Source organism: Sander lucioperca, chromosome 7, assembly GCF_008315115.2.
Source record: "Sander lucioperca isolate FBNREF2018 chromosome 7, SLUC_FBN_1.2, whole genome shotgun sequence".
Classification (NCBI taxonomy): domain Eukaryota; kingdom Metazoa; phylum Chordata; class Actinopteri; order Perciformes; family Percidae; genus Sander; species Sander lucioperca.
This window is the reverse complement of record NC_050179.1, coordinates 41815353-41830832: the sequence shown is the minus strand read 5'-3', so window position 1 is coordinate 41830832 and position 15480 is coordinate 41815353. Positions and strand designations below refer to the sequence as shown.

Sequence of the window (15480 nt, the reverse complement as noted above, 5' to 3'; positions counted from 1 at the left end):
GTTCAAGCAGCAATTACGACTTATATTTACATTTATAGTGAAGGCGCCCTCTAGTGGCCATAGTAGTTATGACGGGAGCAAAGCAGAAAGTAAGGTGACAAAGTATAAAATTTCCATGTAAGGTGGTGGATGGGTCAAACAAACACAGGACTTTCACCCAGCAGACCGGGGTTCAAGTCATGTTTGAAAATGAGTCTGATTTGAACCCAAACCACCATCTTTTTCTAAATGTAACTAATTAGTGTTGGTGTCTAAACATAACCAAGTAGTTTTTGAGCCTAAACCTAACCAAACTGGGACCGTTTCACAACGTTAATGCTGTGTTTAAAACCGTGACCGTTACGTTCTCTGGTTTAGATAGAAGGTTGTATTTCCTGCCCCCGCTAGGGGCAATCATTTCTTAAACGCTTCTGTGGGTCGTATAAGAGGGTAGAAATAAACAACCGATATTGTCGTATGGTTTGGAGGACTTGTTGAACCATCTGGCTCGTCAGGTTATATGGCATCCCCCCTCAAATGTCCTGCTATGCTAGTCAACATGACTGCTGGGTCTTTAATAACTGGATAGTTCATTGATCTCCATAAGCAATTCTGCATTTCCTTTCATTTCATTCATACACTTTTTTTGGACACCTTTTTGGCAAATGTGCTGAAAAATCTGACTAAAGGCCTTTACACACCAGGGGTGACAAACTTTACTTCTTTCAATCTTGACAAAGGCAGCGCATACCAGATCCACTCCTCTTGTTCTTACTTTCACAATAAAGGTCCTGGACTGCAGAAATGTTTACCTGCCGGTATGAATATTTCCAGGCAAGCATTTTGCGTTTTCGTGTTGTTTATTCATAACGCTCGAAGTGTGTAAAGGCCTTTAGGTATAAAAACCCCACAGTAATCTGAGTGCTTACTCCTCTCTCTGTTGTTCCTTCTTGCCTGTTTCTCCCCCCACAAACACTCGGACCTTACATCTGGCCCAGCGCTTCCTCCGAGTCAGCAGGTATGGCAGTAGGAGGGTCAGACCTGGTAAACCACACACACACACACACACACACACACACACACACACACACACACACACACACACACACACACAGTGATAAGGAAACCTGTGAGAATATTCTTGACCGAAGTAATGAAGGTTATAGATAGATGAATACGTAATTAGACCTCCATCATCAGACAGCCAGTACACATCAATGGTCTTCTTTTCTTGTTTTTTCTGGAACACCGTACTAGTCTGAGGCTCTGGTTCAATGGAGATAGAAGCTGCAAAGAATTTTGTACACGCAACAAATTAGTTTTTTTTTTTTTTACATTTTAATGAAATCAATGTACTATATCATTTCTGTGTATTTAAGTTCACAATTGTTAAACTTTTACCATTCAGTACTATTCACAGAATTTCCATTATACGTAAAATAAATTAATCCTAATGATACGATCATGCATATACATACATGTAGTACTTGTTTGAATAGGGGAAGGGGCAGAGATGGTGTTAATGCTCTCTTGTCCTCCATCAAAGCCTGGATTAACTGAAATAAAAACAGAGGCATTTGCATTGTATATTGATTCTGTAGTAGTAGACACTTGTAGTCAGTAACTCAAATGATGATGGATGCATGTGGACAACATGGCCCTTGTTAACATTAGTGTAGCTGCAGCAGCAGTCAAAGTTTATTGATGGTGCAAAATTAATTTACTCTGTGTGCTCCACTCTAATTTGAAATAAGGCTCTTACCATGTGATTGAGAGGTATGAGAGACATCCAGTCCCTCCTTCATTCTCAGAATGCACACGCCGTACTGTAGGTCAAATGCATCACTGAAACACACGTTGGACAGCTTTATTGCAAAAATATGATTATTAGTACTTATAACAATGGTACATGCACACACACACACACACACACACACACACACACACACACACACACAGGTTTATGAAGCCCCACTGTACTCACTGCAGTATTCCTATGTAGTTGTGTGCAGCCTGAGGTGTGTCACTGCGACAATCTTTCTTGAAACCCATCAGCAGAACATTTGGCCTAATACGTCCCAAACCTGCCGCCTGGTGGACATTCAACAACATGAGAAGAAGATGAGATAAATCAAGCCTGTGTCACAAAGCAAGTTCAACTTCCTCAGGCTCTCTTTGAGGTATTTGGCTTCACTTAACCCAACATTGACCATCCTGGATAACGGATCTCACATAGCTGGTTATCAACTGGCTTTGTTAATTCTGGCTTTAAGCCAGCTGTGCGCATGACATGAAAGTCAAGTCATTGCCACATGGCCAGCATCTGGAAGAGGAATGTTTTTGACATGGAATTGTGGTTTTGTTTTTTTTTCATTTTTGAAATCTACTACAATAATATATAATCACATAAGATTAAACATTTAACAGGTGGGCCATTTGTTGATGTAGTAATGCAATGATAGTGGAAATACTTGACAAAAATGAGGTATCCATCAGACTAGCAATACAGTAAGTCATCCAGAGGAGGCTCTCATCACCACGCCTCTTTCTGGGGGAAAAGAATCCCACGTTCCGCATAGACAGCAACACCGTAAACAGGGGAAGTTGAACATATCTCCAAACCTTTACTTTAAACTAAATGTTTTAAATTAGTAACGCCATAGAGTTGTTGTGTAGTTGGTTGCACCAACAATACATCCAAAATCCCTGATCTCCAATTTGTTCCCCTGCCATGTCCTAAAAAAGATCCTGATAGATGGGCTTTGGCTCCAAGCTATTGACCAAAATCGTCATCACAGACGCTCCCTTTTGGGGGAAAGAATCACGCTGTCACATCAGGAGAGAAACAGGAAAATGCCAAAAAACTGTTGTACAGATGTTGATCTAAAAAACTATATCCATCTCCCAAAAGGGGGCGCAACCTTGACATTTTGTGAAGTACCCATATGTGCCGACATGAATAAATCACTGGGAGCTTATTTTCAGACATGTGTGCAGACATTCTTTTTTTTAAAGTAAATGGCTGACCATTACCTCTCATCAGGGTACACTTAACTTTTTATTTATATGTAACAGTATTGAATCTATAAAACTTCACAGTCACCTAATAGCATTCACTATGTTGAACTATGACATGTATTATGATAACCATAGTATGACACTAATTAGACTGTACACCTTTACTGCATTTCCAGTAAAAAAAGTTTGCCATGCAAAGCAAAGTCTATCTACTGGTTTGTACCAATGCTGCTGTAGTTGTAGTGAGTGAGTGGTGACTCAATTTTTTCACAACTGCTGATTGGTCAGGAGGTGGTTCTCTCATATGTTTTGGTCTGTAAGGAATTGTTTTGGCTGAGTTACCTTGACAAATGAACTCAGCATGAACTTTCTGAGACTGAAAAAGCCAGGGTTTACCCCAAACTTGGTTGGCTTTGTGAGACAGGCCCCAACAAAGTTCAGTTGATGAAGACAGTTCATTAGAATAGAATAGATGAGGTGTAATTCTGACCTGTAGCAGCATGTTAACTCCTGATCCTAGGTCTGTAGCCACAACACCTCTGTAGAATGACCTGACCTTCCGTTGGTTCAACCAGGTAACATGACGGTCGCTGCTCGCCTTTTCCACAACTGATGGGGAGGGACCAGCCTGAAAAATACAGGGTCAAAGAGATAATGATTTAAATCTTTAACTGAAGATGCTCTGACAGCTGAAACATGGCAGTTTAAAAACATGTTTGCTCTTGTGTTTTTACTGAATCAAAAATGTAATCATTACTGGGTGGTGTGTATGTATGTGCATTTGGGTTGGACTCACAGTGACTACATTGCAACACATCATGAGACTGAGACCCTTTGTGAAACAGGCGACGAGATCCACCAGAGCTGGGCGACTGCTGGGAGGACCTGTTAGCACCAAACACTGCGGTCTGAAAGGTGAGTATAATTTGTGTAAAGTTGGATGTTGAGCAGGTTAGTGCAGACCTTTGTTGATCTTTAATCAATAATTAATTGGTTCTATGATCCATTCATTGTTTTTACAGTTGGCATAAATGAGACTGACAAAGACTTGGACAAGATCTTGACTTTTGAGCAACTTGCGCAAACTTGATCTTGCAGTTGACACCACTGTATCTTTTAAAGTTACTTAGCTAGTACTTTTTATGGTGAAACCCTTTCACAATCCACTCCACTGTTAAAGCATACTGCTACTGCTAACACATTGTTTTGCTGTTTGTTGACTCACTGCTTGTTAATACATACTGCATTCATGGGAACATTAAAGGAATAGTATTACATATATGAGCTAAGCTTTAGAGGTGCTGGTAGATGGATATAGTTACCTTTGGACATAACTGTTTCCCCATGTTTCAAGTCTTTATACTAAGCTTGGCAAATCTTCTGCTGTATGTAGCTTCATAGTTAACTGATACAAGTAAGAGATAACAGATATGAGTATTGATCTTCCCATCTAACTCTCAACAACAAAGCAAATAAGCATTTTTCCAAAAAAAGTTCAATTTCTTTAAGAGTGAGAACAAAAGCTGCACTAACTAGAATAAATTATCCTTTAAAATGCAAGTTTTTTTGAGAACAATGAAATTGATATTTTCATTCAACATCCACCTTCTAAATTTAGACCACAAAAGTAAAACATTATAGGCTAGGTGTGTGATTCTGTCACTGACCTGTAGTTCTTGACATGGTCCTCCACATGGTTGAGACCTACACACTGGTTTAAAGCAATGTTGTAGGAGCTCGCCTGCACTGAGGAGCCCCAGTTTACAGCTAAGCACAGAGAAGAGCAGCAGAGTAAGAATGGAGTAGAAGATGACAGCTGATGGTGTGTGATATCACATTATGGTTTGTCTAGCTGTACTGTATGTGTGCGAGTTTACCAGGCTTCTTGTAGAGTGTATATCCCAAAAGGACGAAGACAACGCCAAAGGCAATGAGGGCCGCCCACCAAGTCAGCAGGAACATGATAACCACGCTACACACAGAGCCCAGCAATGACAGCCACTTACTGTAGAACCTGAATGACGGACGCCAACCTGTAGATAAACACACATACACACAATGTCTACACACTCTCATTGACTAGGAATTCTGCTTTCTCATAACAGTTGCAATTTTGCGATGTTTCATTGCTAAGTCTAGTAATCATTTCATATGTGGATTTTGCTGTCTTAATATTAATTAATTCATGCATGCATAATTCTGTCTGTGCATTAAATGAGACCTATCATGCGCATATATATATATATATATATATATATTAGGGCTGTCAACAGACAGACATACTCTGTGATTAATTAATCGAAATTAATCGCATACATAATTAACGGTGCCTGAACTGACACTTTTTAAGAAAGTAAAAAAAGAAAAGAAAAAAAAAGGGTACTAAACAACAGTCAGTGACATTAAAGAACGGCTTATTTATTGCTAAGGCCATATGGTCAAAATTAAATGATTTAATAATAATGTATAACAATAACAATAACTTATTTCACTAGTAAATTGCTGTTGAACGACAAAAACAACCACCAGATGGGAAATGGACATTTACAATAACTTCAAATGCACCACGAGGCTGTAGTTTACCAGTTTCATTGAACGCACCGTCTGTGTTGTTTCTCTGACAGCAGCTGCAGATTGTTACATACCGGTGTTGAATCCTCTACAGTAAAACACAGTCAAACTTTACACCGTTCAGCGTTAGCTGTCAGCATTTTAACCGTGTTTAATCCAGCTACTAGCTAGCAGTAGGCTAACGTTAGCTGCTGTCGAGTATAGTGTTAACTAGCGTCACGTGCAGCTGTGTTTGTGTTGCCTGTGTCGTCTTCAGAGCATCAGAGAGAAGCGCAGACATATCAGTGGCACCAGATTTCGGTAGCCAGGGTTGGCAGGAAGAAGATTTTTACAAGTAAATGTTCCAATTAATGATCCAGGCAGAACATTCTCGTCTTCCTCCTTCATTTTACAGTCGAATGGTGGCTAGAACGGCTCCGGGTCAAACGTCAATATGGAATGGATTAATCTGCGTTATTTTTTTTAACGCGTTATTTTTTCTCAGATTAATTAATCGAAATGAACGCGTTATTTTGACAGCCCATATATAATGTTACAATGTCGAATATTCATATTAAATGTGTCCAAAGCTTCAAATTATGTGGTAAACATATGTAAAAAGTAAACCCTTGGAGCACAATCCTCAGATTTCAGACTGTCCTGAACACTCCACTTCCAACTGTTTTTCTGCTCCAGGCAGTTACTTCAGTGTTTACATACTGTACACTGCTACATGTAGCTACATGCTAACATCAGGGAAACCTGTAATCTTGGTTGCAGATGATACTTTTTCCCTAATTTCAGATCACATTCCTGCTGGAACATGTCCGGTTATGGTTCAGAAGCCTTTATTGGTGATTTGTCACAGTATAAAGTGCTGCTACAGCCCATCTGGGCTTTTTTGGGAGGGGCGCTTATGAGACAGGCGCTACAACAGCGTCTCAGACAGAGGTTGAATACAGGTGCAGCAGCAATGAGCACTATGAGAAAAATGAGTGTTTTATTAACATTTAGGCATGACATGTTCTAGTAGAAACACAAAATATGTACATACAAAGTATGAACCAGAAAATAAGCATGATAGGTCACCTTTAAAGCAAAATGTTTTGTTTCTGAGTTTTCTACCTGGTGAGTTGGTGATTGAGGCATGGAAGCAGCTGAAGTTGATCAGAGCGTATGAGCAGAGGAAGAAGTTAGAGATGATGGGAGCGATGGTGTTCAACTCGGCTGGTGGAGAAAAAAGACAGAATGGAGAAGACAGCAATTAAGAGAACCGTGGTTTAAAGTTATAATTCTTAAGATTTTCATGAAAAAAAAAACAATTTTGACACTAATTATGGTCAGTATTAACACTAGCTCCGCCAGACCCTTTCAGGTACTGTAACCACCAGACCCAACTTCCAAGTCTTTATCCTTTTGTCTTTTTGTTTGGCTGATGGGGCATTAAAGCATCACCCCTCTCTTTATCTCTGTAGCAGCAAGAACACACACAGCCCCCCACACACTATTTACAGCCAGATAGTCTAACAGCTTGAACCCAGACAAAACTGATATACTCTTAGCAGTGTAAAATGTGCTATTTTTCTGCCACCCCATGCGCTAATATTCCGGTGACGGTCATTTGCGCTGTATGTTGTTCCCCAGCAAACAGGTAACCTATAAAGAAACTTCAGAGAAGGTTGTCTAAAGGTTATTTTTTTTTAAACCTTCAGGGAACATTCTCTGTTCAGCCATCGCCATCGTCCGAACCAGCTGTCTTGTCCGCAGCACAGATAGGAGAGTGGTCGGACTAAGTCCTTACTAGGCTGACGGATAGCAGAAATTTATAGGACAAAAATAGTGTTTTTATGTATTGATTTGATTTACAGATTACAGTGAAATCAGAAAGCTCATAGTGACACTGGGAGCCTTTTTATGCTTCTAAAAAATGTAAAAACTTTATATATTTGTGAAAATAACATAACCCCATTTAATGTATTGCTTGTTTAAGGATAAAGGCACGAGATCATGCGCTGGTACAGTATACTGTTATAAACTTTGTTGGACGTCTGAACGTTAATTAATGGCAACGTAAATTTGCCACTGAACATAAGCTGGACTGGTGAGTAAATGTCACAAAAGCACCTTTATATGTTTTTATGTCTGTCTATATTGATGTGTTTCAATTATGGAAACAGATGTCATTTAGCGTAGTACCCTGGGGCTTTTATTTTTCTAATTTGTATATTACAAAAAAACATTTGATCCTACAGGGTATGACTGCTGATGGTTGTTGTTGATTTTGCATGTGCCAAATTGTAGTTATATGGGTGATTATTAGTCGAACTGTTGAGCTAAGCTATGCTAGCGAATCTGTCTCTATCTAGCAATCTTTCAAATATGTCACCCCCTTGAGTCTGTCTGTAATCTATGAGTATAAAATATTTTTGGATGGTGCAGTAGGGACCCAGTAAGGGATTTAGGAAGTTGAAGTTCACATTCCAACATTGTTAAATTGCTAATCTTATTTAAGTGCATTATTAAAGTCTTAGTATAGTCTTATCCAATGTCCTGCCAATTTTTAATGGGAGTCTGTGCATTATTTACAGCCTGTATGTGCTGACTTTATCTCCTCTCAATAATGCAATTGATCTATAGCCTATACATGCAGCAGAGGAGCAAATTGGGGTTCAGTGTCTTGCTCAAGGACACTTTGACATGTGGATGGAGGAGCCTGGGATCAAACCGCCAATCTTGTGGTTGACGGAGGACCTGCTCTACCTCTGAGCCACAGCCACTCTGAGTGAATATTTGGAGGGTTAGTCAAAAAAATACAGTGTTTGAGAAGCCTACCTGTGTTCTATAATAGTAGAGGTGCTTGGGATAATATGAGCTACAGTTGTAGTAGTGGTTGTAGTGGCAGCGGTGCTGTTAATAGTAGGACAGGGGCTAGCAGGCACGACTGCACCTCAACTGCCTTGGAGAGACCGTTGGGTATTGCCACAATTTATCCAAAGCGACTTCCAATAAGTGCATTCAACCATGAAGGTACAAACTCGGAACAGCAAGAATCACAAAAAATAAGTACATAAGCTTCAAATAAGCCAAACTACAAAGTGTCCCATGTAAGTGCAACATGTAAGTGCAATATATATATATATATATATATATATATATATATATATATATATTAGGGCTGTCAGCATTAACTTAATTGTTTTTAATCGCATTTCATTTATTTTATACTTCACTTGGCTTCGCGTCGTGCCTAACAACGGTCCTTGGCTGTTCTAAAATCACTAGACTCTAGCTAGGCTACTATTTTGACCCTTTGCCGCACCTTTACTTATCATCAAGCTGCCATACTTCCTCGTAACACATCCTGCTGCTGCAGGCTGCAGGCATGATGGAGAAAGACAGCAGCAACACAATTCTGAATGGCACTTTTTATTTTCCAAAACTCCCGGACGGCTCAGTAGACAAGTCGAAAGCCATATGCGCATTGTGTAAAGCCGAATTAAAATATCACCGAAGCACGTCAAGCTTGAGCTACCACCTACGAGCTAAGCATAGTAGTACAGTTAACGTGACTCAGGTTGATGCTAGTGGGCTCAGGCAAAGCACTATTTTGGAGAGTGCTACTTGCCGACCTGTGGATGAAACCAAATCACAAAAAATTACTACAGCTCTTGCAAAATGGGTGTCAATTAACTGCAGACCTGTCAGCATCGTAGAAGTCTCGGGTCTTAAAGACATACTACGGTTGGCATGTTCTGAATTGTGCAATAATGACAGGTTCACACATTTTTCTTTTGTTTACAGTAAATAAATAATAAACAAATACAAATCTTAAAGTCAAGTTCATAAAGCAACTTTCATTGCATTCATTTGATTCCCAATCAAGATACACTGGTAAGAATTGCTTTCCATTGTTAATATGTACTTAAAAACAGTTCTGAAATGCAAAATAATTAGGGCTGTCAAACCCAAATTCAGCGATTAATCGCTGAATTTCTATAGTTAATTGCATGTTTTATCACATGATTACAATTCTTTTATTTTGCATTTCAGAATTGTTTTAAAGTACATATTAACAAGTCATAACCTAATGGGAGCTAGGGAGTCTTCAGTATTTGGTATTATAGGTGTCACTGGTGTGCCAAAACCTTTCCAAAACCTCTCCAAGTGACCACATTTTGCTAAATTCTTTTACTCACTTCTATGCTATTAGAAAAACATACTAAAGACTTAAAATGACTTACAAAACCTTTTTACATTCATTCAAACACTGTTGAACATATTTTTTCTCATAAATCACATGTAGCCTACTGTGTGTGCCTGCTGGCTCTGGGAGGTGGGACTTAGCTCTGTTGTGCATTCATTTGGATTTTCTCCCATTGGATGTTCCTATCATGCTATATACCGTTGGAAAGGGAATGTGATTGGCTACAACTGCCATGATTGACGTGTTGATAGCCAATGACAGCTTTTTCTAAGATGGCTGCTCAGAGAGACGATGCAGTGTATTGACGCTCCACAGTGGGAGCGCTTGCTGGACGTCGGGGGCTATTACGGGGTGAAAACTAAACAAAAAAAGGTGGGGATAGTTTCACTGGCCCTCATTTATGAAACGTGCGTACGACCAATAACAGGCGTAGGGCGGGCGTACGCCGATTCCTACGCAAAGCAAGGGATTTATCAATTTGAACGTAAGCGTAGGCTGCGATAAAATCTAACGTCTGGTCTGAACTCGTGTACGCAAGTTTTCGAGTCAGTGTGGACTTGCGGTGCAGCATATAAAAAGCTTATCAGGAGAAGGAGAAGTCATCAGTTGATCACTTATCAGCAATGGCAGATCTGGCTCTTTTAAAAGACCTCTATTCGCTGGTACAACAGTGCACACGTATGCACACGGGCCACGGTGGAGCGCTCCATCGGATTGATTAAGGGCAGATAGCTCATGGTCTTGCATCAGCGGGGGGGACCCTACTATACACGGCAGAAAAATTCTGCAACATTGTTTTAGCCTGTGGGGTTCTGGAGCCAGATGACCCGATGCCCAGAGAGCAATGACCAGCACAGCCCCAACTGGGGCTATACGAAGGAGACAGGATATTATTCCTCGCTTTTAAAAGGTATATTGTTATGTTTGGCAATGATACTCAATACAGGAAATTGATTTATATCTTCCATTGACCGATATATTTCGGCTTGCTTTTCCAGCCCCTCTGCTGTCAGGAGACAGGGTCGAGGTGGTGGTCCAGCACGGGGAGCGAAGGACACGCGCTCTCCCTCACAGTTCTGACTCATGAAACAAACACGAGTAAAATAAAAGACACTGCATAAACTCCGCTACTGTGTGTTTATTTAAATATACGTAAACCATGTAGGCCTAAGAGATTGCAATATAAGCCTGTATATTACTATAGGGACTATAGCATATGTCAAGGATGTATAAATTAAATAAACTTCAGCTGGTGTCCGATTTACTACGGCAACATGTTTACTGCATCATTGATCTCTTTCCATTCCACATTCTTTCTACAGCCTTTAATAACAGTTTTCAGGCTGACAAAACTACAAACGCTAGTGCAAATGAACCTGAGATATCAGAGTTTCAATCTCCACCTCTGAAAAGTGCCGCTTCTCAGCCGGATTACATCTCGCCATGTCGTAAATTGTAGGGGCGAGGCCTCAAAACCGAGAATATATTGGGGCGTGATATTTAAATTACGATCGTTTCCAGCCGCTGCATTTATCAATGTACACCATTCTTACGCTCTGATTGGTGTGATACGAACGTTTCGTGAATCACACGTGAAGCCTGTCGTAAGATGATTTCTGCGCTCATATCTGCGCTGGTTTCTACGTTAGGTTGATAAATGAGGGCCATTGTGTCAACCTGAAAAAAACAAACCTACCCAGCAACACAGTGCAGGGCATGGAGAAATATATTATTTCAGACGGAACGAGACCGGCAAATGAAGTTGGCAGACAGTAAGCAGAATTAGCATGGACTCTAAAGGACAATATTCATAACCTGGATTAATTCTTTTGAAAAACCCTTGTTATCCTTTTGATCTGTGGACACTTAGGAACTAGATGAATATAAATCAGCCAGGAATGGACCGGGATTGAGCTTTAAGGACAGCCTACAGGTAGGGAAGCGTCATCATTTTGTCCTTTTTTTTCAATAGCATGAGCACTAAGATCATGAATAATGCTTTGGTGCTTATGATTTCAGTAGAATGAACTGAATGATTGAATTGCAGAGAATTTTACCAATTAAACGATGTATTGTCCATATTGACAAAAGTTTTAAACTTTTGTGTTTAAATGCTTATTATGTAACATGTCAGAACTCACATAAGTTACGTAAATGGGTCGCCGGCGACCCTGTGGAAGAGTTTTCCAGTTGTGAGGACATTTCAGCCAAAAATCCCCAAAAAATAACTAAAAGCTAAATTAATCCACAGGGTCACCCTCAACCTACTTCACATCCTCTAATGATGAACATGAGATTTTTCTGTTGGTTCTTTCAGCAAACAAGAGAACCAGTAATGTGCAGTCACAGAAAACGCAATGTACTTGTCACCGATGTTAGTACTAACATTGATAGTTCATCAAAAATACAACTACAAAGCAAGACATGGTGATTTGGGACGTTTTTGTCAGCTGATAATTTTAAATTTTTGCAAGTGAGCCACTTTTCCCATTTTAACTTTCCATTTGCAAAACTAATTTCCCAGCCCATATTCTAATAAAAGAGGTTTCAGGACATTTCCAGTTATATTCAAACTATAATTGCTAAAGATCCTCCTGGTCACCTATAGGCGTCAGAGGTTCTCTTCAAAGCCTCACCAATGAGAATGAAGCAGGCAGCGATGATGTACGTTAGTAGGTAGCCTCTGAGTGGTTCATCATTCTTGCCGTAACCTTTGCCAAAGAAGCCGATGAAAGGGTAGAGTTTGTCCTTACATAGGCACTACCAGAAAAAAAAACATACAACAGAGAATATAAGGAAAACAAGTTTGTGTTTAAATAGGCACAGGGAGATGGAAAATATTGCACTGATATATAAATAGAAAAAACATATTCACAACATATAGTGTATAGTGTATCTGGTGTGTGTTTGTGTGTACCTGAAAGACTTTGGGAGCAGACACCAGGCAGGCCAAAGCAGAGGACAATGTTGCTCCAAATATACCAGCAGTGATGAGAGGGGCGAAGGCTGACACCATGCTCATCGACTAGAGACGGAAATGTGCTGTTAATTATTAGTTTCATCTCTCTCACCAGAGGAGAAACTGTCTGTTTGTTCACAGGGTGACCTACTGTTGTGTAGGTAATGTAACAGATTATTATAGAGGGAGACTCAATCATTTATGCAGAATTACATAATAATAATAATAATAATAATAATAATAATAATAATAATAATAATAATAAATTGAATTTATATAGCGCTTTTCACGAACTCAAAGTCGCTTTGTCGATTTGTGTTGCCTCATTGCTGTCAGTTTTCATTGTGTATTGTGTATTCTTCTTCATAAATGCTTTGAACTGACAGACGACAAGACAGCTTTATGTTCTGGCGACCCCAAGTATCAACAGGAGGTCAGTGTTTGACTGTTTGAAATTCTAAAGGACTTCATTACCCAGAAACCATGTAAGGAGTTGGTTTGTGCTTTGCATAGTCATTTTGTGATTTAGACGGAAAACAATGTGGGTAATTTGACATAAAAACAATATCTTGCAAGGCTTCAAATTGAGAAACAGAGAGCGGAATAAAGACAGATTTAAGTAATTTTTGTGTTTTGTGAGTGAGCTTGTGCTGACCTGATAGTAGTTACTGATGCCGTAGGCGCATGATTTATTGTGGATACAGTCTGTGAAGTCCCATCCATATTGACAAGCATCACCAACACAAACCCCAGATGAGGACGGTAATAGGGTGTCATTTAACATGCCAGACGCATCTCTCACCACACAGGATCCTGGGAGTAAACAAACACACATGGACACAAGCATGCATAAAGAAATTGCATATGCGTACACACAAGATTTTCAACCTAAATCCCAAAAATAATAAAGAAATTGAAATATATATATATATATATATATATATATATATATATATATATATATAACGTATGTTGTAATCCTGACAATTATTATTTCATGCATATTGTCTGTAACTAAGCACTGACACTTGTTAAAGGTATAAATAAAATCAATGTTCCAAAATTGTAAGGTTATGACTTCCTATAATGTGTCTGCATGTTGTTATTATGGCAACATATCCATACCCAAATTCTTTGTAAATGTTTCAATTTAATTCAACTTTTGTCATTATACTTGCATACTTACAACTAAACCCCAGTCTTGTCAAGATGCAACCTGCTAATAATATTTAAAATATACAATATGTAACTGTAAAGGTTATGAGCAAAATTCTGCAAGGTAATTGTAAGGTTCAGTGGGTAACTTTTATAAAAATAACTTTTTGTCATATTTCCTGAAACTGTCGCTATATCCTGACAGTAGCACATTAGACAGATAATCTGTGAAAAAATCATGTTCCTCTGACTCCACCTACTGCTACTGATGGCATTTGCAAGTTTTCACCGTGTCCTAAGATTAACAACTAATCAGATCTGAGGAGTCCCTAACGCAGTGTCAGTGGCTCATGAACTGCAGTCAAACTGTAAAATTCGACAGTGCTGAATCTTGATTTATCTTTGATCAGCGCTGCCTACTTTTACAGTTTGACAGCAGTTTACGAGTAGTCATTGACACTGCATTAGAGACACCTCAGCTCTGATTGAATGTTTTTCTTATGCTATTAGGAGTACCAGGAGCAAGCAGAGAAACGTGATTTTTTTTCATTCACATAGTACTGTCTTGATATAGTTTGAGCAAATATGACAAAACGTCATTTTCTGTTATGGGTTGTTGTGTTTTATCTTATTTTGGTAGTCTGTTTCTGTTCTGTATATTCAGTGCTCATGCTCAGTTTCCTGTTTTATTTTGATAGTTTGGTGTGCTGTCTTGTCTAGTCTGGTTTTACTTTGTCTTGTGTTTTCCCGCCTTTTTTTGATTGTACTGCCCAGCCCTAATGTGTTTCACCTGTTTCCCAGCCTTGTGTCACCTGTCTTGTGTTTCCTCGTTACCCTGTGTATTTAGTCTTTGTCTTTCCCCTTGTCCTGTGTCAGATCATTGTGTATGTGTTTGTGTTCTTTCCCGTCAGTTTGTGTCTGTTCCCAGCGTGTTTGCACCTAGTTTACCAGGTTTGGATTATTCCCTTTGTTCTCACTTTGTTCCCATTAGTTTGCTGTTAGTTTGTTTCCTCGTGTTTTCATTATTTTTGGACTTTAGTTTTGCCTGCTTTCTTTGGATTCCTTTTGTTGTTTTTCGTCTGCTTCATTTTTTGGATCTCCTGCATTTTTGTGTTTAAATAAACTCTCGAGCTCAATCCTTCCCCTGTCTGCCTGCCTGCTTGCCTTGCCTCTGCATTTGGGTCCACCTATTTCCCCCTGAACATAACATTTTCTATGAAAGTTACCAACTGTAGCTTTAAGTGTGTTGTTTTCATACAATGTAAACATAGCAGACGTAGACATAGTGCAAAGGTATAACTTGAACAAGCAAAAATATGTAATTTGTAAATGTCGTACATTTTTAAGAACACTGTACTTCAGGACTGTATACAAGGTGTGGATAGTGGCAGTAGTAGTAGTAGTAGTAGTAGAAGACCAACCAGTTGATACAATGTGAACTTATAAGAACAGGACAAAACTAATTTTGCCATTAAAATTTACATGAATTAATATGCTATGTTGAACTAACCAACTGACAAGTACTGAAGTTATGTTTCCTTTCCAGAATTGAGGTTTAATGGGAAACCATTGAACAGCGCCAACTAGGAACTTTTATATTGTATGTACATTTAAT

General features: G+C 39.2%; 1 protein-coding gene across 1 annotated transcript in view; it reads right to left on the bottom strand.

The window, feature by feature from the left end:
• The window catches only part of slc12a3 (solute carrier family 12 member 3), a 38188-nt gene that overhangs the window by 5479 nt on the left and 17229 nt on the right, over positions 1 to 15480 (bottom strand). The window contains exons 10-22 of the mRNA XM_031297871.2: positions 13366 to 13523; positions 12669 to 12776; positions 12388 to 12511; positions 6673 to 6774; positions 4875 to 5030; positions 4665 to 4764; positions 3794 to 3905; positions 3488 to 3625; positions 1964 to 2070; positions 1742 to 1824; positions 1458 to 1535; positions 1168 to 1266; positions 909 to 1020 (exon numbers count right to left, since the gene is read on the bottom strand). Of these exons, the coding sequence (XP_031153731.1) occupies positions 909 to 1020; positions 1168 to 1266; positions 1458 to 1535; positions 1742 to 1824; positions 1964 to 2070; positions 3488 to 3625; positions 3794 to 3905; positions 4665 to 4764; positions 4875 to 5030; positions 6673 to 6774; positions 12388 to 12511; positions 12669 to 12776; positions 13366 to 13523 (1477 nt within the window). The remainder of the gene's footprint in view (positions 1 to 908; positions 1021 to 1167; positions 1267 to 1457; positions 1536 to 1741; positions 1825 to 1963; positions 2071 to 3487; positions 3626 to 3793; positions 3906 to 4664; positions 4765 to 4874; positions 5031 to 6672; positions 6775 to 12387; positions 12512 to 12668; positions 12777 to 13365; positions 13524 to 15480) is intronic.